A 25,032-nucleotide genomic window follows, 5' to 3' on the forward strand; every position below is an offset into this window, starting at 1 on the left:
GTAGGTTTAGGGACGGGGTTGGGGTAGGTCATATATTTATATATACATAATACAGTAATATAACGTTAAGTCAAAGGCGTTGATAAACACGCTGAAAAGCGATTATGCGTGTTAATAGCACGCCAAAAATGGAAATACGAATTGGCGTGTCATACATACGCCATTTCATGAGATCAGTCTGCGTAAAGTTGATAATTCCGCGGATGACTGCAATTACAGATTTCGAACAGAGATGGCGACAAAGAGGAAAAACGTTTGACTGCAGCTTTAATATACGGTCAAAACAAGCATGCAAACAAGTAATAAAGATATCATCTCATAAACTAACACAGTCTCATCCCAAGACGTCATATGACTGACGCTTTTGACCATACGTCAACATCCGACGTTTTAGGGTACCTTTTAACGTCAGTTAGATGACGATCCTAGGGCGTCATCTAACTGACGCTTTACCTTTAGCGTCAGTCAGATGACGCGGGTAGGTTTAGGTCTGGGGTAGGGTTAGGATTAGATAGCGTAATCTAACTGACGTTAAAGGGTACCCTAAAACGTTGGATGTTGACGTATGGTCAAAAGCGTCAGTCATATGACGTCTTGGGATGAGACTATCTCTGGGCTGATCTGTTTAAGTTCATTGCTGCTTTTAATTTTTAAATAAATCCAAATTGTAGAGTTTATTTTAAATTTGTATATCAACCAAAGTGAAGCGAAACCACAGTAAAGTTCCAGTGACACGCCTCAAAGCTTTTGTTTGCCAAAATGCATGCAAAGCATGACAGAGGCGATCTTGTGCTGCCAAGGAAACCTCATGCATTCTCTTCAATTACACTGCACTTTTATTAAAGATAGTCTGATATGAGTTATTCTGGCAACCAGTGATGCAGATTTTTATTTACATTGTATATAAAATAGGAAAAATTGGTAGTCAAGCAGAATGGAATTCCTGACAGTAATACTACTCACTTGTTTCTATAGTTTCTTGGTTTTGGTGAGGATGTTGACAGCAAGTGACAAGAAGTATCAATAGAGGGCAGTATGTGATTGTATTTTCTCTAAGTTCTTTTTGTTGTTGTTGTTTTTTTTGGACAAAGCCACAACATATGAATTAAACCATGAAACCAATCTCAGTCATATGTAAATGAAAGGCATATTAAAAGGACAGACCGTTATAGAAAAAATTATAGACAACCAAGTTGTATTATACTCTTGGTCTGTAACATTTTAGAGAAATTCATCAAGCTTTTGCCATTTTCTAATAGTGTATCAATGCAGTAAACAATGTATTGTTTGTGATCTCAGACTTTGAAGTGAGTATGTTTCAGAGACATTATTGACAGGTATGTTCTCAACCACACAAGCGTGACTGTGCAACGATGTGGCTCCAGTCAGAGAGCGAGCAATTAGGCGCATCATTTCCTGTAGAGACTGAGACAGGAAGAAGCCACTCAGTGCAAAGTGAGAACTGTTAAGACGATGTTCAACTAATACTGCTGTAATAGAGAGCGGCCTCTTTTCATGTGGCGTAGACAAGGTCAACTTGTGAAAGTCTGCAAAAGGTTTTTGGCACATTTCTGCTCATGTGCAAAAAAAAAAAAAAAAAAAACGTTTTACTCTGCTGGGTCACATTGCTTTTAAAGTTTAAATCTTCAGTTTGCTCTGCACAGCTTGTTATGAGGTGAAAATGATAATCTACAGTGTAAATACTACAAGATGAAAAAGATGTGATATAGGAAGGCAAATTTTCTTATTTCAAAGTGCTTTTTCAAAAGACTATTTCAGAATTGAATTCCTAGGATGTACATTCACCACTTTATTTTCTAAATCTCTCCAACTCTTTGAGATGCATTTATCAGAACATAATCTTTTTTTTATCTTTTTTTTTTACTAAACACGCTAAATACATTGCTCAAGAGTAAGGATAGATCAACTGTAGCTATAGCAGAATTTCGGTTCACAACATACTGTACATTCAAATATTGATATGATAAGCAAGATCAGTTCATTAAATGTACACTTTTTGTCACATCTTCTAAGTAACCCAGTAAAACACAGCCATGATTTAACATGCAAATCAACAAATTAATTTAAATTAGTAAATGTGTTTTTCAATGTGCTTATGCTGCAACAGAGGTTTATGCTATTTATTCATTTACATTTAATAAATAAATAAAAACATTAAAAAAAAATGTAGTCAGCAGTGCACTGGGAAGGGGGTTGTGTTTCTCTTTAATTAAACAGAAATGTTTGTCTGTTGTGAAGGATGTTTTTGTGGTTTTGATTCAGAGAGGGGCTTCAAAACAGAAGTAAGAGGTCAGTCCTGTGGTTGGAAAATTATCAAACCACAATGTGCGCAAGCAATGCATGTACAAAGAGACGTGCCGAAGTGCAAACAAGAATCTCATGATCTAATTTTTCTTCATTTTTTTTATCTGTCCATTTTTTTATTTATTAAATGCAATATTTTTATTTTAATAATAATTGAAAATTTATTTGAATACGCAATCTAAACGAACTGTTTTTAATAAACTTTTTCTAAAATTTAAAAGCAACTTTAGACAGCAACTGTGCTCTGACACATACATCTTTAAAAGTGTGAATGCATTTAAAAGTGTTGGTTATCAATCAGATATTTAACACATTGGTGAATGTCAATGCTGGTCCGCTGAAGTTCACATCAACACTTCTCTCTCTGTACTGAGCAGCCTCTCTCTCTCACTCCTCCACAGGAAGTGATGCGGCTAACAATCTCTGTCTTCTGGTTGGACCCTCAGTCGCTGTCACATCCTATGCATTGTTTGTGTAAAAGCCGGTGGTTTGGGCTAACACTGATGTAAAAATAAACCCAAATCAGATATCAGTCTCAAGATGATCAGATAATCTGATGAACTGAGCTGATCAGTTTTTTTATGTGTAGGTAAGGTGTTCATTTGCTGTTTGTCACAGTTGAGGCTCGGTAAACATGAGTGTGGCATTGAGACTCATAGGTATGACACTCAAGATAAAAGTATCAGTTTGACATCATGACCACATGCTTTCTGAAAATAAATGATCATCACAGTAAATGGCAAATTCCCCATGTGGTACATAACATTACTAAGATGAATCAAGCGGTTTACTACTGCATGCTCTGGAAGCTTTCATGAGCTTTGCAGCAAACAAAGTGCAAACTAACCAAATCTGCTGGCTGAAGATGCAAAATTCATATGGTTACATAGTCCAATTTAGACATTCTACTAACTATTAGTAACTTTGCAACTACATGACAAATAACTCTCATTAATTTGCAACTATATGTCAACTAACTCTCTGTAGACTCAGAGTATTAGTTGAGTATTAGATTAGTGTAAGCCGATATTAAGCAGACAGATATCAAAATAAAGTGTTAGCAGATATTAGGCAGACAGTTTAGTAATAATCTAATGACTGCTAGTTGACATGTAGGTGCAAAGTTACAGTCAGTAGTCTGGTGGGAGCATACAAAAGTGTTAGTGTCAGACAGTCTACTAATACAATCAATGAATGTTAGTTGACATAGTTATTTACAGTTATTGCAAAGTTTTTTACATGTCTAAAGTGGACTATTGAAAAAAAAGTTACTATTAATGTTTGTTTATTGAGTGTTTATCTTGCTTTGTGGTACATTGTGACGTCTGTTGTCAATAAGTCAGTCAAACACATGACTAAATCCGATGATTACCATTATGAGGGTCATCTTTGGTGATAAAGTTGTGCAACTAAAAATATGAATGTACAAAGAGTTAATAAAAAATCTAAAGTAGCATATTTTTATATTGACATCAATTTTAACTGGGCTGAATCGTACAACATGCTATGGTGAAAACAATAAAAAAAATCATACTCATTCTGTCCTCATCACCACTATAAGAGAAGACCTGGCATCGAGGACATCTAAAAACTGGACAACTCTTCTTCCCAGCCAAGTCATCCATCTTTCTTCTCAGACTCGTTCTATTTTTGTTGGGTCACACAGTCAAGGCCTGCAGAAAAATAAAACATCAATGAGCAGATTACTTGGCCTTGTCTTTGTTGCATAATTAAAACCAGAGCTTTATCTCTTTCCAGCACCTGGTTTAGGTCTTAAGTTGTATCTAATCATATAACATCCATCAAAGTATATATACACACACCTTTTATTTGGCCACTTTGATAAAAAAGTAAGTATATAATGTAAAAAGTAACCAATATAATGTGTCTCTGTCCGTGGTGCTGAACTTCAGCTTATGGAGACTGTGTTAGTGCAACAGAACACCTCCACCTGTCAAAGCTTCGTATGGGATCCTGATATCTTACATTAGATTAGAATTATTAATTTGGTCCTGATTGTGATTGATATGAAAAGACCAGTTTAAATATAAATAGTATTTGTGATAGTGTGAAATTGTTTAACTACACACTAGGCCTTTTATTTAACACAGCCAGCCTAAAACCTGAGGTCAAACATCTCGGAGTTGCAGTTTAGTCAGTCGCTATTACACTTTAAGAGGCTCAATGGAAACTTTCAGCCGCTGAGGTGCGAGCACTTTCTTTCCACTCTCGGTCTTGCTATAGGTGACTGCAAGGTTGTTGTTTTTTTGTGGCCTGGGCTCATAGTCCAAAACCACAAGTGTATAAAGTGTAATGCTACTGCTTCTACATCAGACATGAGAAGAAAAACAAGCTTCATAATACACTCCAACTATTTTAAAAAGCCTTTTGCTAATTCTTTTATATATACCTTTGTACGATTTTCATATTAATTGAGAGGCTACTGGGATTTGTTTACATTTATTTTATATTTATGTGTCACGCTTTAAAATGTAAAAATATAGAAAATTAAAAATAGTGTAAAAATATTATAATATAAATTGTACACATTCATATGAATTTTTAACTTAAAATATTTTTATTAGTAAAACATTATTCAATTCTAAAATTAGTGCAAGTCAATGAATTCAGAACCGGCTGATTTTGTGTGTTTTTATTTTTATAAAAGTAGGTGGAATTGTACTGCTTGAAACACGACGCACAAATAGAAAAATATAATGAAAAAGCAGAATTTGTAGGGGATTTTTTAAAATAAACAAACAAACAAACAAATAAATAAGTCACAAATCGGTTTATATGGTTTATAAAGTCATACATCTTAGTATTGTGTGTGGAAACAACACACACACACACACACCTTAAATAAAAAAAACCTTATATTTCTGCTCATTAAAATAGCATAGTGTACTGTAAGCATGACACACTGAAGTTAAACAACCAATCATAACTGTAGTGTAGACCCAGCCACATTTAACAGTTACTGCTAATGTATTGGTAAATAATAAAATGTATCAACTATTGGCACCGTTAAACTGTAGTAAAGCTCTTTCAGTGTGTGTTGGTCCGCTGACGTTCACGTCACCAGGGCTCGTTCTACACTGAACTGCTACTTCCTGTCACTCCCTACAGGAAATGATTCTTTGTTTCCAACCCCTGCCACTATATTTGATGAGAGGTGGCTTATGTTTAAACACGGCCATGTGGTCTGTGGTGTGGTTGGACTACAATCACTGGGCTTACATATTTCAAAAAAGAAAGAAAAAATAAATTAAATCAAAAATAGGATGATTAGCTACATTCATCTTCACGATGCTCTAAAAACACAATGTTTTCACAGACTTTATTTATTGTGCAAAAATGTGTTATTTAGCTAGTAGCCCACCTATATATTTTACTTACATGTATTGCACTCCTCATTATGGATTTCTTCATTTATGTTGAATACACATGATAAAACATGAAAAACGTCATCTTTTTTTGCCAATTTGCTGTTTATAGGCATATAGGCTGGCCAGCTCAGACATTTCAAACATGTTCACAATAATTAATACTATGACAGATATGTCTCCACCTAATGGCTGGGCTTTATTTTAATTGTTTTGAGAATGTTGTAAGACTTTCACAAAATTTGCAAAGTAAATTAGCAATTAGGTCTATGGATCTACTCAGAAATGCTGTGATGCTGTTTGTTTTTTTCTCTTTCTGCAAAAAGAAAACAACTTCTAGTGAATCTAAAAAAACTAGAGAATTCAAGATCTCTGAGAAGAGAGTTTATTATCATTTGTATTATTTCATAACATTGCAACACGAGTTTTAGAAAACCCTCAAGCCATCTTTCAAAGTTGTTATATGTGCAAATTAAAGTCTGCTTTAATACAGATTGGAGCAAGTACAGTGTAAAAGCCACTCCCCCTTCAAATAAATAAAGCTCAATTCGATTCTTCTCAGTTGAGTCGATTGGACTGGAATGTAAAGATGAATTTGTTTGGAACAAATCCTCTGATGCTCTTTTTAATAGGTAAATACATTTATGATGTTTGCTACAGAATTTGGGAAAATGAAACAGAATGTTTACCATGAATTTAATAAATAATAATTATCAATGTGTAGCTAATATATACAGCAAAACATATGTATATGTTCTATAAAATCAGTTTATATCATATAATTTGCCAATGCTTTGTCATTTAACTTTCATTAAATAACTGATTTTGAAAGCACAGGGCAAAGCTATTTCCAAGAAGTATAGAGAAGCATCACATAGTGTTGCGTTTACTTTACTTTTAGATTCAGAACAATCTTGTCATTAGCCATTTACATTCATATATTTCCTTTGCCGTTTTAAAGGAAGAGTTCGTCCAACTAATATGACATTTCTGTCATAATTGAATCACCCTCATTTGTTTCAAACCTGAAGGACTGACTTTCTTCTTTGAGGAACTCAAAAGAAGATATTTGGAGGAATGTCTCTGTGTATTTTTATTAATTTGACATTTTTAAAAGGTCTCAAACTATGTTTTTTGGACACCAACAGTCTTCATAATATCTTCTTTTGAGTTCCGCAGAAGAAACTTACATCATATCATTGAAAGTACTTTGTAACATTTGTAATGACTTTGTAATTTCAGACGTGCACGCAACACAATGCAAACATTTGAATCCGTAACTTTACATTTGAATCCGAATAAACGTCTTCTACTTTTTTCTTATGACATTATTGATTGTTTTCAGGTTTCATCTTTGTAAAACGAACATCTTTAACTCCGGTGAAAACGGTGAACAGTGGAACTACTGTCTCTCTTCTGTGTTCAAACATCTTGACAGAACCCAGTTACATCGCCTGGTTCAAGCAGATAAATGGATCTCTACCACTTTGCATTGTTACTCAATATGTGAGCAAAAAACAAGCAGACTCCACATATTTTAATGGCTTTAAGAAGGATCATATGCATATGTCAGTGAACAAAACATTTTCTTCCCTGAAGATTGTCAATGTTGACGTCTCTGACTCTGGAATGTTTTACTGTGGAAGTTTTTTGACAAACTACATGATGTTTCACAACAAAACACAGTTAGTGGTAGTAAATGGTAATACCCAAATCTATTAAAATGATTCATATTCAGTATCATTGCTATTCACTAATACTTATTTTGTATTCTTTTTTTTTATCTTCAAAGAGACTAATCAGTTTAAAGAGGATATTGCAAATGCCGATTGTGGTATGTGTCTAACAGTTTAAAAGAGAAACTAAATTTGGCACTTATTCATTGCAAATTTTCTTTATTTCAAGCTTACATAATCTTGTTCTCTCTGTCTGTCCTCCTCTCTCTCTTTTTTTATTTATTTGAATGGTTTTAACAGGGGCGACTGAAGAAACTTCAAGATCCTGCCACGTCTATTATACACTCACACTGATCTTGAGCGGCTTGGTTTTGCTTTCCACTGTTTTTGCGATTGTAGTCTTAATCAGGATGAAGGAAAGAAACAAGCAGAAACAAGGCACGTAAACATCACATCACAGTAGCACCTTAAACTAATAACTAAATATACTAGCAAAAACTTTTACACAAAATTCCTTGATAATAAGTTTCTGTACTGCTGGTATCAATGATTATATTACCAAATCAGCATGAATGTAAAGTGCTACCATGTGAAAGTAAATAATATTGAGGACTGTCTTGTTTTTCTTAGATAATCAGCCCCATGGTAACAATGAAGAGATGAACAAACAGTTGCAGAAAAGGGTATTTCAAATCAAATTATTGTTGTTTCTTATAGGTGAGGCTGGTTGTAACAGGGTTAAAAATGAGCTTCATCGATGAAATCCTTATAGGTTAAAGTAGACTGCAAGTTCCTGTGTATACATATAACCAAAATCATACCTCAAAAAAATAAATAAATAATAAATTCCATGTTAGGCATTTAAATAAATAAAAATGGCTAGACATGAAAGGGCTGTAACACTATTTTTACATTTACCTTTTCTATACACACAAAGATTGAAGACAATATGTGTAAAATCCGACATTTGACACAATATGAAAGTGACTAACATGCACACTTTATGTTGGTTTCAATTGTTAGCACATATTTCAATCAGCATTTTTTTTTATTAAAGTGCTTAAAATGAAATGGGATGGAGTTGAGAGTGGATTGAAGGGGGTTGGTATAAAAAATCCTTTTAAGTAAATTTGTTTAATGCATGTACAAAAATTAAAATGATATCCATGTTTTTATGGTTAAAAAAGTGTTACAAACCCCCCCAGTTTCGCCTATATGATTATGCACATTCATAGCATGTTTGTATTTTTTATTTTTGTGTTGCCAGGAACAAGATGAAGACTTGAACTATGCAGCTCTAAATTTAGACAAGAAGAAGAGCAGAAGACCAGTAAGAAAAATGAGGGAGGTGGAACCAAACGTTATTTATGCTGCCACACGCTGATCCGCAGATTATCAGACCGTTTGTCACAAAACGCAATTGAAACTCTGCTTATGTTAAATACACTAACTGTGTAGCTAGTTGTGCTGTTGACTGTTGTTGTGATTTTATGCTATTTTATGTCTAGCGCTTTGATCCATATTTACAGTTTTGAAAGTGCTTTTTAAATAAATATTTGAGTTTAGTTTAGAGCTGTCACAATTGGGGCATAAAGCAGTGATGACTCAGGGGCCAGTGTAGGCTAAATTCGTTTATGGCACCTCTGCAACATTAAACAGTCTAAATGTAGATTTTGTGGTATATATTTCTGCTACAGATGCATCCTCTGTTTGTCGTTTATGACAGCATGATCTGATCTGCTGTGTGAGACCTGATAATGTCAATTATGCAGTCAATCAACTGAACACATGTGAGTTTGAATCAAACTTGGGATGTACAGTTCTTCTAATAATTTTACATACCCCTTGTAGAATATGCATTAAGAGCTGGTGGGAGTAAACTTTATGAATTGGATGATTGGGTTAAATTGTGCTTATTTTGTCTTCACGTATTTAAACAAAATAATAAAAGTGTTCACCCCCCGTTCTTAATGCATTGCGTTGCCGTCTTGAGGTCCAGTGAATGTTTTCACCTTTTTAATATTTGTGTATGAATCCATCAGTTATCCTCAGTGTCAAAAGAAAAATATGCAGAAAATGCTATAAAAACAGGAGGGCTTTTCTGAAGAGCAGTGCTTGTGACAAACAAGGGACTTATGGACAACTATCACAAAACATAAAAACAGTCATTGATCATCAGCATACAACTCACAATATTACGATTTAAGGGTATATCAACTTTTGAACTGGTTCATTTGTGTAAATTAGTTATTTTGTCTTGTGGACTATATGTCAACATCTGTAATGTGAAACGGCTCATTCAGGACAGTATAAAAAAAATGTATGATCTCTCTTATTTTGATAATATTATTAAGATCTTGCATATCCTCAAAGGGTATGTAAACTTATGAGCAGAACTATATAGTGTGATCACTCAATAACTGAATGGACATTTTGTTTAAAAAAATAAAAATAAAATAATAAAAATAAAAAGGAATGGGTATATACTTATCAGATCATCTTGTGAGTTTAAATATATTCCTGTATACTGTATATAACTTGTAGATAGTGGTACAGTTGGACTAACCTGCCCCTAGCCAGATGAATTTCGCTCCGCCTAGCTTCACTCATCCATCTGGAACCGATCCATTGAAATGGCGTTTCAGAAGGCTGGGCCTTATCAAAAATCCTTGCATATGATTGGATAAGCCACTTGTCTGTCATCTTTATCGACGTGCTATTTCAACCACTCACACCGAAGCCAACCCGTGACGCTGAAGAATCCAATCGGGAGAAGGCACTGATCTATATAACATCGTTTCCACCAACAAAAGCCTTAAGAGCCGTTCTCTGATGTTCTTTTAATGAAACAATATTAGGTAGATTGGACAACACGGATGAAATAGCAGAATCAATGTTAACGCTTGTTTCCTCGATGCGAGCCGCCATTGTTGTCTGAATCAAAACAGTCTCACGGTCGCTTCTCCACTACGTCACATCTATGAAACTCCCGCCCTGCGTCCTGATTGGCTAAACCATAAAGTTGGTTGGAGAAATCACTCTCAATGGAAGAGGTTCCAGATGGATGTGAGTGAAGCTAGGCGGAGCGAAATTCATCTGGCTAGGGCCAGGTTACAGTTGGACTGTTTTGACCCTAAAGTGTTACCGTACTAGGAGTGAGTCTCGCAGGATTGACTGGGTTAATGCGAATGTATGTACAGCAGGAACAGCTCTGTTACTGTGGACGTTAATAAAGAAGAATCAAACTTTCATTCTTATACATTATTGACTAAACAACATGGTGACAGAAGTTGGAAATCGTTCCTGGAGACATTCCTCTGACAACTTCGTCTCTAGGAAGTAACCTACGCTAAACTTTGAAGTCTCGACCGTGGTAAGCGACAACACCAAAATGGTCCATGACCATAGATATCCATAATAAAGGCTAGATGTCTTATGGCGGAGTCTCTATCGTCATCACCTTGTCACCATCTGGTCACAGGCAAGCTTTCTGGCGGGCTCTGTGGTACCTGATGTAAGATGAGTGATCAGCACGAACACAAATACTCTTATCTCGTTGAAATCTTTACGGATTTACAAACGGTTTGGTTTCTTACAAACGTTATTAACTTGGCAATAATTCTCTGGATGATTATTTATTGATACATTTATTATTCATAAGTGTGCAGTGTCCAAACTACATCTCTGACGTTTATAACAAACCAAACCGTTTGAAAATCGGTAGAAAATTTAGCAAGTTATGGTTAATTAAAAAGTACATGCACCATTAAAACACAATGTTACAAGTGAGCGAGCTGCCTGTGACAAGATGGCCGTCAATCTCCATTGGCCAGCAGCGCGGACGAGACATCTAGCCTTTATTATGTATATCTATGGTCTGGACCCTCTCGTTTTCTGTGGCAGAGAATGTGGCAGAGCCAGTGTTGCCAACTTAGCGCCTTTGTCGCTATTTTTAGCGACTTTTTTCAGACCCCCTTTGCGAAATTTTTTCAAAATGCGACTAGCGACAATTTTAGCGACTTTTTGGACAAACACCAGTAACCTCCAAATGTTGCCAGCACTGTCCTGCGAGCGCGAGGTCTTGCTTTCTCCCTGTCGTCACTCTCTCTAGCTCCGTCTCCCCTGTTCAGTGAATGGCTGAGAGGAGCGCACGGCCGCAGACGCGAATGAGCAGTGTTTTTCCATGGACTTATCACTTATCTGCTTTTCTTTTGTTTTATATTTAAAGAATTTAGTTTGACCATTTTAATTTTATTTCTTTTCTTGTGCTTATTACTTGTAAACACTATCACAGAGCTTAGTTCATCCGGTTCCCATTCAGATAATGTTCCACATAGGCCTATAAAAAATGTAATCATTCACTATATTATAGCTACTCGTTCAATTGTCTGACAACAAAAAAAATAGGAAACGAGAACAGCTTTATTTGACATTCGGCTATATTATATTGAATAAAAACATTAATTTAGAGAGAAAACGCACTAGGCTGACAGAACGCAAGTACGACGCGATGACGTCATTAATATGCTAATTGACGTATGACGTCATCTAGCGACATTTAGCGACTTTTAGGGAAGGCCTTAGCTACTTTCCTTTGAAAATAGTTGGCAACACTGGGCAGAGCATTAGCGCAAGTTTGAACGAGAATACGATATCTTCATTCCCGCCGCACACAGCGATGAACCTGCCCGAACCAGAGCTTATATACTCCTTAACCTTGCAGGACCAGAGGCTATAGAGAGGGAGTGGTCATTCACCTATGCGCCCGCGGTACTAGGAGCAGATGACAACATCGTCACTCCAGCGGAATCCAGAGAGGACCCCGAGTGTCTTAAAAGGAAGTTTAAAGAAATATGCAACCCTGAAACAAACGTGATAATGGAGAGGCACATCTTCAACACCAGACATCAAAAACCTGGAGAAACGATCGAGGCATATGTGAGTACATTGAGAAACCAGGCTAAAAACTGCAATTTTGGTGCATTGGGAAACGAACTGATAAGAGACAGACTGGTCTGTGGAATAAGTAGTGACAGTGTCAGAAGCACACTGCTAAAAGAGACTGACCTAACACTCCTAACACTCACAGAAAAACATAGCAAAACGCTCTCCACGCCAAAAACTGCGACAACCACCAGTGTGGATGCTGTACAAATAAAACAGAAAAAAGTCTACAGCAAAATGAAGCGCACTAAGAGGGAAAATTCACCATCAATTTCCAGCTGCCAGAATTGTGGGGGAACGCATCCAGCAAAACGTGACCAGTGTCCAGCTTTTGGCCAACAGTGCCACAAATGCGGGAAGCAGAACCACTGGCCAGTGCAGGCCCACCAAGTCAAGCAGACCAAACAGACGGGTAAACCAGCTATATGCCGAAAAAGACTCTGGCAGCAGGCACGTGCACACATAGACATCAAAAGGGTCTTGAGCACCTGCCCTTTTTATTCCTGGAGAGAAAGTGCCCTTTTTTCTGGGGTGCTTTTTTTTTTTTTTGAAAAATAATATATATTTATGTTTGCGCACAGCGTCCCTGTCAAACTAATATATTTATTGAATAGTTTATCTAAATATCAGGTCAGGAGTTCTAAAGCGCTCTCTCTCTCTCTCTCTCTCTCTCTCTCTCTCTCATCGGCACATCGCACACACACACACACCTGCACGCAGCAGCAGCGGCCCCTCCCAGCGATGTTTTTCTTAGCTTGTGTTGAGGTGAGTGTCGATGAACAAAATATTAAACTACCAGTGCCTCGAATTTACTGCTGATTAGCCAAAGACAAATATAGTTAACCTGTGTCTTGCTAGCATGCATACCTCATAAGCTACTAGCTAATGTAATAAGTTAGCTACGGCAAATATATCATGGCCATACAGTGCTACTGTACTAAATGGGGACCCAACAGGTCAATACAGTGTGTGTGTCTAATAACATAATCACAATCGATAATCTGATATGCAAATTAGGCGTCAACTAGTTAAAATATGGACATTTTCATCTAATTGACAGGGCACTGCAGGTAAATAGGATAAGCAAAATAACTAAAGCATATCACCACAGAACGTCCCCTGTTAAAGACTTGTATACATCAAGAGTCTTTCCCCCTGAAATTAGAAATCTAAATTGGTGAATTTAGAAGAAATCTACAGATGCAAACAGATGGAGGATAGTAGCTAAAACAAACTCCATCTAAATGTGGATTTTGAAGGTTTTATTTGATGATGATGATACAGTCCTCCCTCAAATGTGAAACTAAGTCCATGTCACCATCAGGTGTATCAAATATATACTTGATTGAAACTAGTAGCATGCTCTATACCTAGTGAATACTAAGGAGACCATGGTTTCTGTGTGAACTGATTATGTTGTAGAAAATGAAAATTATCTTTTGAAAATGAACCAATTGTGTGAGTTTGAGGAAGATAAAATTAATTAACTTTTTTGTAATTCATTTTTTAAAAAGGAAGTCAGAGTTGTGTTAATATATATACTTTTTTGTTTAAAAAAAAGTATAAAAATACGTAATTATGAGAAGTGCCCTTTTTTTCACTTGAGCCCCTGCCCCTCAAAATGTCTGTGCACGTCCCTGTCTGGCAGTGACAGTGAAGACAAATTCACCATTGAAGGCTTGTCTTTGCATGATGATGTAGGGGAAACTGACAAGGAAGGACATTGTTTTGTGACTGTTAATGACACACAACTAAATCTGAAAGTGGACACAGGGGCGAAATGTAACGTTATGTCCTTACACACATACAAACTTTTCAGGGACGCTGAAGAACTGCACATGCCAACTAAAAAAAGTCAATCTTGTAGCATTTGGGGGATCTATGATCAGACCAATTGGCACAGTGACATTATCATGCAGGCTAAATGGACAGCAGTATAACCTGCAGTTCCAGGTGGTGAAAGAAAATGTTCACTCCATTCTTGGCCTACAGGACAGCCTAGAAATGAAGCTGGTCACCTTCAGCAGTGAAGTATTCCACCTAGACTGTGTAAAAGATCACACCCTGTCACAGAAAATGGTTCAGGAATATGCAGACCTGTTCAAAGATGAAGTTACCTGTAACATACTCAATGAAAGTAAATGAAAGTCGTCAGCCCTCCACGTCGTATCCCAGCTGCCATGCAAAAAAAAAAAGTGGAACGAGCTGCGAGTAATTGAACCTGTAGATGAGCCCACAGAATGGGTTTCAAATTTGGTGGCCACGCATAAGAAAGAGACGGGTGATGTGCGCATCTGCATAGACCCCAGAAACCTAAACAAGGCCCTCATGCGCCCCCACCATCCCATGCGCACGGTGGAGGAAGTTGCCGCTCAGATGTCAGGTGCCACTATCTTTTCCGTCCTTGATGCCAAGAGCTTCTTCTGGCAAGTCAGACTGGATGATGCCTCATCTCTCCGTACAACATTCACAACTCCGTATGGCCGATTTAAGTTCCTAAAGATGCCGTTCGGAATTAGCACAGCCTCAGAAGTGTCCCAAAGAGCCATGGAACAAATCGTCGCAGGATATCCATGTGCTATAATCGTGGACGACATCATCATCGGTGGCAAAGATCCTGATGAGCATGAAAGAAACCTGAAAATGGTACTGGATCGTGCCAGACAGGTAAAACTGAGACTGAATCCAAGCAAATGCAAGTTTGGACTCAACAACATGAGCTATGTTGGGCACACATTCACAAATAAAGGGCTAAAAGCAAGTTGTTTACCATCCCCCTTTTTAGGGATGGTAAACAACTTGGGCAAATTCATTCCAAACCTAAGTGAACTCACCACACCACTACGTCAGCTGCTTCACAAAGGAGTGGTGTGGAATTGGGCGGAGCACCAACAGAATGCTTTTGACAGGCTCAAAACCTGCATCAGCAGCCGACCTGTACTCCATTACTATGATGTAAGGCAACCAGTGACACTCACCTGCGATGCTTCACAACATGGTTTAGGGGCTGCCTGCCTCCAAGAGGTATCCGGTGGCATACGCATCTTGCACACTGACCCGAACGGAGACGAGATACGCGCAAATAGAAAAGGAACTTCTAGCAGTGGTCTTCGCCTGCTACAAGTTCTATGACTACATCTACAGCAAGCCGGTCACGATTGAGACCGACCACCAGCCCTTGGTCACTATTCACAACAAACCATTTCACACCATCCCAGTGCGCCTGTAACGCATGATCCTACAGTAGTAGGGGTGTAACGATACACAAACCTGACGGTTCGGTTCGTCCCACGGTTTTGAGGTCTCGGTTCGGTTCGGTTCGGTTCATTCCGGTGGGGTGGGGTGGGGGGGCTGGGGGGGTTTAGAAAGCTAAAATTGCTTTTATTTTTTATTAAACAGTGCTTTAATGAACAAATTGTGTCCTTGTCTTTAAATTAATTCAATTACAAGTAAACGTTTCTCAAGGATAACAAAATTATCTGCTAATGCTGTAAACTACAGCCCTTACTTGCACATTACTATAACATTAAAGCTTAACAGCCTAGACTTTTAGCCTAAATGATATAATAATAATCAACACTCAAATAACAAATTGTATGAAAACATGTAAACTGCACATAAGGCCATTTTTGCATTAACATGTTTTTACTCTAATTTGTTATTGTTATATAATAACACAGTTGCTGTTATTTTCATGACAACTATTTTAAACATACATTAAATAATCAAGATATCATAAACAGGTTAAGTAAAATATAATATATAGGCTAATATATAGCATTTATTTAGTGAAAGAGTTAGCAAACCTGCAAGCTGTGGACACTGAATGACTTGCCTGAGGTAAATATAAAGCTATGTGAAAAACGAAGCGTTTTATTGACGTATTTCCGCTGTTGAAACACTGATTGAGTGTTTACACGAGTTATGATGCCTTACTGTATCTTTCAACATACCTTCGGGTGTCCATTCATGTTTATTCTGTAACTGAGGAAGAGATGATCGCGCTCCGCGCTGCCGCATGCATACAGTGATATCTGTCACGCCACATCTAAGAGCGCCAAAACGGCATTTATTGTTTGCATTTCGTGATCAAATAGACATAATTTGAAAGATTACACCTTGCTTATTATCAAAAGTAACAAAACACTGAGCTTATTGCGATTATATGTGGTTAATGGTGGTTAGGCAACAGCCCTGTATTCGTTGTGTACACATAACACATGAGGTGCAATAAGCCGGGGCTGGGCGGGGCCGCAGGGGGCGGGGCGTGTTCGGTTCGCCATGAGAGTATCGCGATACGTATCGTGGGTGGTGTCTCGCGGTTTTTCGGTTCGGTTCAAATATCGTTACACCCCTATACAGTAGGGCCCTATGATTTCCGAGATCACGGAATCGCGGACGGAATTACGGAATTGGCTAATAAACGCGGAATCTAGTGTTAACGCGGAATTTCGTGGAATTTTACATATATGGATTGAAATTCTGTTTTTGTGTGGGAGAAGAACGTATGTCTGGTGAAAATGCAGACCGGGGGAAGCAAATCTGGGCGACACAACCCCTCCCGTCATTTCAGCTCAAATGACGGCATCAAAAAAATGAAAGCATGGCGAAGCGGCTCTCCACGGCTCTGCTTTCCTCGGCGAAAAAGTTAAGAAACTCGACGCTATAAGCCCTCAGTACCGAGCCGAGCAGTTCGCACGTGACTTTTATGCAGTGTCTCCCGCACATAGACTAATTCGCGGCCACAAAATCAACTCCGGCCGCCACATATTGCGTTTCGTTCATTTTTTAACGCTATTTAAAACACGCAGCGTATTCTTTCCGTTGTATTTTCTTTCCCCGCTCTCCCTCCGTCTCTCACGCGTCTCTCTCACATGCACGCACGCACACACACACACAAACACACCGCGTCTGTCTATGAGGCGCCGGACTGGACAAAAGCGAAGCGAACTCCGTGAGCGACAGAGAGACAGAGTGTGACTTATTTAAACTTTAAACTAATATAATTTATTTTACTGGACAGTTTAAAGCTCATAACCATATTTTGTTGTTACTTGAAGAGTGCATGTGTCATGTTGCATCATGCAGTATTTGTCCTGAAAAGGCTACTGAGTAAATGTCTGTAATTTAAGGTCATGAATTCCTATTTGATTTGTATACATTTTAATCATTAACTTTAAAAGCACACTCTTTTTAAGACTAAAATAACAGTAAAGGGTAAAAAAAAAAGGAATTCCCAAAAATTAAAACGGAAAAAACGGAATTTGGGAAAAAATAAAACGGAATTTGGGAAAAAATAAAACGGATTTCATAGGGCCCTACTACAGTTGCAAAAATTCGACCTGACTCTCACCTATAAAAAAGGAAAGCACCTCTACTTAGCCGACACCTTTTCCCGTGCACCAAGATGCAACGTCAGCCCCCAGAGGTCAGAACGGCCAGAGTTTGAGGTGATGACAGTTCAACTAATATCTCCACGGCGCCTTGAAGAGCTCCGTCAATACACTGCTGCAGACACAGTGCTGCAGAAACTCACCTATTTCATTCAACGGGGCTGGCCAAGACGTCCGTGCAGCGTACCTACAGAGGTGAGACCATTGTTCAGTTTCCGTGATGAACTCACCATCAAAGACAGGGTCATCATGAAAGGAAACAGGGCAGTCATGCCCACTGCCCTGCACTCTGAATATCTGAAGGGACACCCAGGAGTTGAATCCACTAACAAAAGGGCAGGGGAAAGTGTTTTCTGGCCATCAATAAATGAGGACATTCAGGTGGTCATAATGGCATGCAGCATCTGTAACAGCCTGGGGCCCCACAAGCAAAAAGAGCCGCTAAAACTGCACACAGTCCCGGACCTGCCCTGGTCGCTTGAAGCCACAGACATATTTGAATGGAAGAATCACCATTACCTGGTGGTTGTTGATTCATACTCTGGGTGGTTTGAAATTGACCGACTCAGCAACCTGTCTTCACTGACAGTCATCAATAAGCTAAAGCCTCACTTCTCAGTCCACAGCATACCACAGAAATTCAGACAATGGTACTCAGTATACTAGCCAGGCCTTCCACGACTTTGCCCGATCTTGGGATTTCCGGGATGTGGTTTTCCCTAGCTTAGTGACAAAGAAGTCATGTCATGTCATCAATACTAACTATAGTGCGAATCTGAACGGATCTTTTTTGGTGAATTGATTCAAAAGAATCGACTCACTGGGATGAATCAACTTTCCTGTTCATCACAGTATTTAACAGGTTCTATACTGTCTTGGTGAGGTCTGCAAGACTATACAGCGTCTACTGGATCAGACATTCATCAGGATATTCTCAATTAGGAATCATTTACACTCAATGTGATTGAACAATGCGTGAAGAGATCAGAGAACGGCTCCAGAGCTGTATTTTGTAGACTGAAAACACACTATGAAGCTTTAAGGTTTTCTAAAAGACCAATGAGCTCAAATGAACTATATTGAAAACCTGGCAAGAAGAGACTGTTTATTCACAGATCATACTTATTATTCACAGATTATTATTAGTTGCTTCAATAGTTTTTATAGCAATAATTTTGATGAGTATTTTTTTTATTAAAATATTTATGTTGCTGACATATTGCTTTAAGAATATTCTTGTGAATTTTTACAAATATGTTTAAATGTATAATGAAAATTGTCGTCTTGTGGTACCATCTCAAAGAGGCACAACATCTCTTTCTCGGACCTTTACCATGACTGTTCCCTGTTGGTGGAATGATCTGCCTAACTCAACCAGAGCTTCTGAGTCAGTAGCCACTTTCAAGAAACTGCTGAAGACATATCTTTTTCGGCAGCACTTGATTCAGTAGAATTAATACTTTCTCTTCTCTTCTATTCTATATAAAAAAAAATAAAAAAAATAAAAAAACTGCACTAAAATTAAACTGAGAGGGGTTATAGCACTTACATATTGTTGTCCTACTGTTAGTTTAACTGCTTCTATTGTTCTCATTTGTAAGTCGCTTTGGACAAATTTAATGTAAATGTAAATGAAAATTAAATAGTCTTTTGATGATTAAAGGATTTGAAATGATATGAAAGTCTGCCTGAGTCACTAATTCATTAGTAATAGTTATGTTGTTTAGTCAATAATGTATAAGAATGAAAGTTTGATTCTTCTTTATTAAAGTCCACAGTAACAGAGAGCGTCTACGTGCATTGAGTTCCTGCTGTACATTCGCATTAACCCAGTCCATCCCGCGAGACTCACTCTTAGTACGGTAACACTTTAGGGTCAAAACAGTCCAACAGTAACACATCCCCCTTCTTTAGCTGTGGCTCCTGAACATTAGAAACTTAGAGTCACATACTTCTGCACTAACAGCAGTTTTAAAATAAATTTGCAAATATGACCTAGTTTACATAAAAATGAACTCTGTGAGTGTCCCACAACTAAATTGTCAACAGAATGAAACATTATGCAAATTCTAAAGAACAAAGTATTATTTCTGACATTTTTAAAAGTTATTTGGCTCATCCAATAAGGAGAGACTTCCGTGAATGGTAGGCTCGTATACGTCAGCGCTTCAAAGTTCACTGGTTCATTTAAATATTCATTCACAACACTGATTCGTTCACAATCGAAACACCCCACAACAAACCCAAACACATGTTCTATAATTATACATAATACAAGCTGAATTCGCCATGCAATTAGAAAACCTGAGTAGGTCTACTCCACAAAGCGCATATCATTTTTATGTTCATCACTTTTATAAGCACTACTCTGACCACTTAATGACCCATCGGTTTAACAGAATTAAGCAGGGAGAATAAAGGCATATTTACCTACCTTTCTGCCCATTTTCGGGGTTTATCATTGACTTCTTTATTCGCATAATCCACTGTCTCTTCGCGTTCATACTGTAGCCTATGCTTTTTGCATGAATATTTTAAAAGATTCGTTTGGATGTTTGGACTCTGCTAGTTCATGTTTGAAGCACTTGTCAAGAAACACGTTTAACAATCGCAACAAGCGATAATGAATTTACCCGTGTTCCGCGTGAGAATCACGTTTTTGAAGTCTTCGCAGTTTATCGTTCTTGTGTATCAGCTAGTGCAGGAATGTTGGGAAATCAACCGAAGTCTGTTCTCACTCATGTATAATGTGGATAATCTAATGACACAACCGTTTTTCCCCAAATGATGGACAGAAAATGTTAGGGTGCACCAGCAACCAGAGACAAAAGGGAATGGAGACAGAGAAAAAAAAGTTCCCGCCAGTATTTTTATTGACCTGTTGATATTTACAGGTAGCCTAAAATATATTTAGAGTGAACAGAAATCAAAATTATATATATATTTTAAAAAGTCAGATTATTTCCAAACTGGCAAACCTAACAATAAAAACTATGTAACAACAACATACCTTATAGCTAAGCATTTGCAATTATCTTAACTGTGGGTTGTGATATGTGAATAAACAGTTTCATTTTGGCTGGTTTTCACTGCAGATCTTTTTGAGGTGGAAGGCTTTTTGGAAAAACTCAGGGCTACATAATTTAAGGCATCGGTTTCCTCAACCTGCACAGGAAAAATACAAACACGATCAGTCTACATCACAGAAAACAGTAAAGATTGAGAATGTTGCAAAAAAAAAAAAAAAAAAAAAAAATCTATTTCAAATAGCCTATAGTGTGATCGTGTGCCTCTGAAGACTGGGGTAATGGCTGCTGAAAATTCAGTCTTGCCAACACTGGAATAAATTACATTAAAAAAAATATTACAATAAAAAAGGTATTTTAAATTGTAACAATATTTCATAATATTACAGTACTATTGTATTTTTGATCAAATAAATGCAGCCTTGGTGAGTATAATAGACTAAATAAGAGATTTAAAAAAAATACTGACCCCAAACATACTGTTGATTTACTTGAGAAATGTGTAGGAAATAGTTCAAAACAAAACTTTGGGAAAACCAGCTTTAATCTAGTTGCTAGAGCTTGATCCATATGAGTATTTTTCTGAAGTCAAATGCCAAATGTCATCAGTGTGGCAATGTGTACAGGCACAGAGGCCGGGTTTATGCAATTTGTAATTATAAATCATTCAATCATAAATTACAGGGCAAATTAAAATAGATTACCTGATTCCTTTGATTTCTTGCTTGTTTTGAAGCTTATTTGGATAATAATGAAATATACATTGTTAATCACTGATCAGAATTTAAAAAATAGCAATTTAGAGATGAATATTTGTACTTTATTATTTCATTTTGCCATGTGATTATTTATATATATTTACCTTTTTTGAGCTTCTTTTGAATCAGTCTCACCAGAATTATGTTTACAATTATTGATATTATGCTTATTGTCAACAAGGTTAAAACTACTGGATTCCAAAAGGTCAAAGTCGAAGATGCTGAAATGGTAACATAGATTTAGGAGTTCATGTACCAACATAAATACAAAGAAATATTAACAATTATTAATAATAATTGGCTGACTGAAGGTAGTACTATGTTGCATTGAGTAACTTGTTGCATTATGCAACTTGCATATATCGAAATCAAATATTGCTGTACCTTCAATAGTCAACTTAGTTCCATTTCCAAAGTGTATCTTCCCACATGTGGCCACAGCACAGTAATACATCCCAGCATCAGATGATCTGAGTTCAGTCTGAGGGAGACTGTAGACACAGCTCTGGGTAGAAGAGCCGTTCTCTGATCTCTTCATACACTGATCACTTCTGTTATTATGAGTGTAAATGATTCCTGGTTGTGAATATCCTGATGAATGTCTGAACCAGTAGACGCTGTATTCTCCTGCACAGATCTCACTGATGACCGAACACTGCAGAGTCACTGAATCTCCTGGATGAAGTCTGTCAAACACAGGCTCCTGGAGAACAGTGGTGCTTCTTATTCTGTCCCTTTCTGAAAGAAATGCAACATTCTGTAAATACATTAAAACAATACTCATTTATGTGCAGTCGAATATTGTCATAAACTCACCTTTAGGTAGCAGAATTGTTCCTTCTCCGAATTTAATAATGTTCAAGAAACTCACAGCACAATAGTAGTTTGCAAAATCATATTCCTCCACGTGAATGATGCTCAAATTAAAAGAGCCACTTCCAATTCTGATAAAGTATCGATTTGTCTTGTCAAAGCCATTTTGATATGTAACGCTTCCTGATCCATGTTCTGAATATGCCACAAGAAGTGGTTTCTTGCCAAAAGAATGTTTATACCATGAAATATAATTTATAAAGTCATCTGAGTGAGAGCAGGGTAAAATCACACTGCTTCCAAGTTCGGCAAATAGCAAAGGGATTTGGTGAATAAAATCCTCTCCTTCACTTGTCCCATCTATAAAACAAACAAGCAATATGGTAAAAAAAAAAAAGTAAAACAAAATGCTCAATTAAAATACATTTTAACATACTTGCAAATGTGAGGAGAAAGAGGGTAAGTGAAACCCAGAACTTCATTTTGTAGCTCCTGGACTTGTTCTAAAAGAGAAATAAACACAGATCTAGAAAAGTTTGAATATGAAACTGTTTAAAAGATCAGATCACTAACTATTGTAACATGCTGACCCCACTAACATCTGAATATAAGTGCTGTAAGTAGATAAAAGACCTTTTAGTAATTTTGTTAGTATAGTATAGTAAGTAATTCTTTTTTTGCAATTATTAATTTGATAAAGTTCGTAAAAATTTAAAGGGATTACTTACAAACTTGTAAGATGTTAATTTGATAAAAACAGTCTTCTAATAATGATTGAGGCTCACGGAAGTAAAATAGATCCACTATATTCAACACAGATTGCACTGGATGAATTTAAGAGAACTAAAGTGTCTTGGTTAAGTAGATGAAAGTGTCAATTTGGTAGCATGTCTCATTTCAGACTGCTTCCTCTTTTATGCACAGCTAGTTCAAAGATCAAAGACTGACACTCTGATGTTTGACTGGTTAATTTAAAGAAAGGGGAAGAACCAAATTGTCTTTACAGATGTGTGTCACACGTAGATTGGCTTGATAATCCACAGGAAAAATGATGAAATCACATTTAATAACCACTAGCAACAATACAGATAAACACCAGCACGAAACATTAACTCAGGGCCATGATCAGGCGATTACTGAGGGTTAAATAAACCATGGCAATGACAGGTGAGAAAAGTTTAATAAAAATATCCCTCCTCGTCTCTTCGCTCCTCCGTCCTCCATCATATGACCCGGAAACCGTCGAGCTCAGCCATCTCAATTCTCTAATTGCACCACGAGGAGGTGAGGATCGAGAAGTGAGGAGGCTTCCTGAGGAGTTATGAGAGCGGAAGAGCTAGATTGACTAAACGTGAAGCACCTATAAATTCTCCTCCCCCTTCACACATCGATCACAATCATTTTAATTTATACTTTACCTTTGCAGTTTATTTACTGAACAAAATTATAAACACAACACTTTTGTTTTTGCCCCAATTTTTCATGAGCTGAACTCAAAGATCTAAGACTTTTTCTATGTACACAAAAGGCCTTTTCCTCTCAAATATTGTTCACAAATCTGTCTAAATCTGTGTTAGTGAGCACTTCTCCTTTGCCGAGATAATCCATCCACCTCTCAGGTGAGGCATATCAAGATGCTGATTAGACAGCATGATTATTGCACAGGTGTGTCTTAGGCTGGCCACAATAAAAGGCCACTCTAAAATGTGCAGTTTTTATCACACCGCCAGTGTTTGGAATAACACCGTTTAAAAGAACGGCGTTAGGTAACGACGTTATTTTTTCAGTAACGGGGTAATCTAACTAATTACTTTTCCCTTCGTTACAACGCCGTTAACGTTACTGAACGTTAAATGCGGTGCATTACCACGGGTGTCAGTTTGGTTTGAAATGTGCTGGGGACAGAGACGCATTCGGAAGTGCTGGGTACAAACTTGTCAAACTGTGCAGCCTCTCTGCTCAACCCGTAAATAAATCCATTGATCCGCAAATGTTGTTTGAGTTCTTAAATGGTCTGGTGGTAGATCTTTTGCCAAGCGTGTCAGAGGTTACGGGTTCTAATCCGCACTCGTACAGTTTTTTTTCTCTCATCAAAACTGAATATGTTCATCAGTGGTTACAGTCTATATCAAGCAGGGACACTTTGTGTGCATTTTATTTTGTGATTTCACCGGAATGTATAGAGAGTCTCCACAACGGCGATTGAAGATTGAAGAGCGCGTCCGAGTGAAGACTGCGCGCAAGCCACAAGAGAACAACTCTATCCACGCCACTGATAGCAGCGGCAACGAGGGCTCAGCTTGCGTTTCAGAGAATTTGGCAGTACATCCAACCGGCCTCACAACCGCAGACCACGTGTAACCACACCAGCCCAGAACCTCCACATCCAGTATCTTCACCTCCAAGATCATCTGAGACCAGCCACCCGGACAGCTGCTGCAACAATCAGTTTGCATAACCAAAGAATTTCTGCACAAACTGTCAGAAACCGTCTCAGGGAAGCTCATCTGCATGCTCGCCGTCCTCATCGGGGTCTCGACCTGACTGCAGTTCGTCGTCGTAACTGACTTGAGTGGGAAAATGTTCACATTCGATGGCGTCTGGCACTTTGGAGAGGTGTTCTCTGGTTTTCCCGGTTTTCACTGTTTCACTGTTTCCCGGTTTTCACTGTACAGGGCAGATGGCAGACAGTGTGTATGGCGTCGTGTGGG

At 37.7% G+C, this 25,032-nt stretch overlaps 2 protein-coding genes across 2 annotated transcripts; one reads left to right on the plus strand and one right to left on the minus strand.

Annotated features, from left to right (window-relative positions):
* Positions 1-6,191: 6,191 nt before the first annotated feature.
* LOC130091289 (uncharacterized) lies at positions 6,192-9,107 on the plus strand. Its single transcript, XM_056259100.1, has 6 exons — positions 6,192-6,343; positions 7,057-7,413; positions 7,504-7,545; positions 7,688-7,825; positions 8,018-8,070; positions 8,655-9,107. The coding sequence occupies exons 1-6, from the start codon at positions 6,301-6,303 to the stop codon at positions 8,769-8,771; spliced, it is 750 nt and encodes a 249-aa protein (XP_056115075.1). The 5' UTR covers positions 6,192-6,300; the 3' UTR covers positions 8,772-9,107.
* Positions 9,108-20,760: 11,653 nt separating this feature from the next.
* nitr3a (novel immune-type receptor 3a) lies at positions 20,761-24,732 on the minus strand. Its single transcript, XM_056259077.1, has 7 exons — positions 24,700-24,732; positions 22,758-22,824; positions 22,325-22,681; positions 21,893-22,246; positions 21,613-21,729; positions 21,455-21,486; positions 20,761-20,889 (listed from the first exon to the last, which is right to left on the minus strand). The coding sequence occupies exons 1-7, from the start codon at positions 24,730-24,732 to the stop codon at positions 20,761-20,763; spliced, it is 1,089 nt and encodes a 362-aa protein (XP_056115052.1).
* Positions 24,733-25,032: the final 300 nt, after the last annotated feature.

The sequence above is a fragment of the Rhinichthys klamathensis genome, unplaced genomic scaffold (assembly GCF_029890125.1).
Source record: "Rhinichthys klamathensis goyatoka isolate OS25496 unplaced genomic scaffold, OSU_Roscu_1.1 h1tg000165l_1, whole genome shotgun sequence".
Taxonomy (NCBI): Eukaryota; Metazoa; Chordata; class Actinopteri; order Cypriniformes; family Leuciscidae; genus Rhinichthys; species Rhinichthys klamathensis.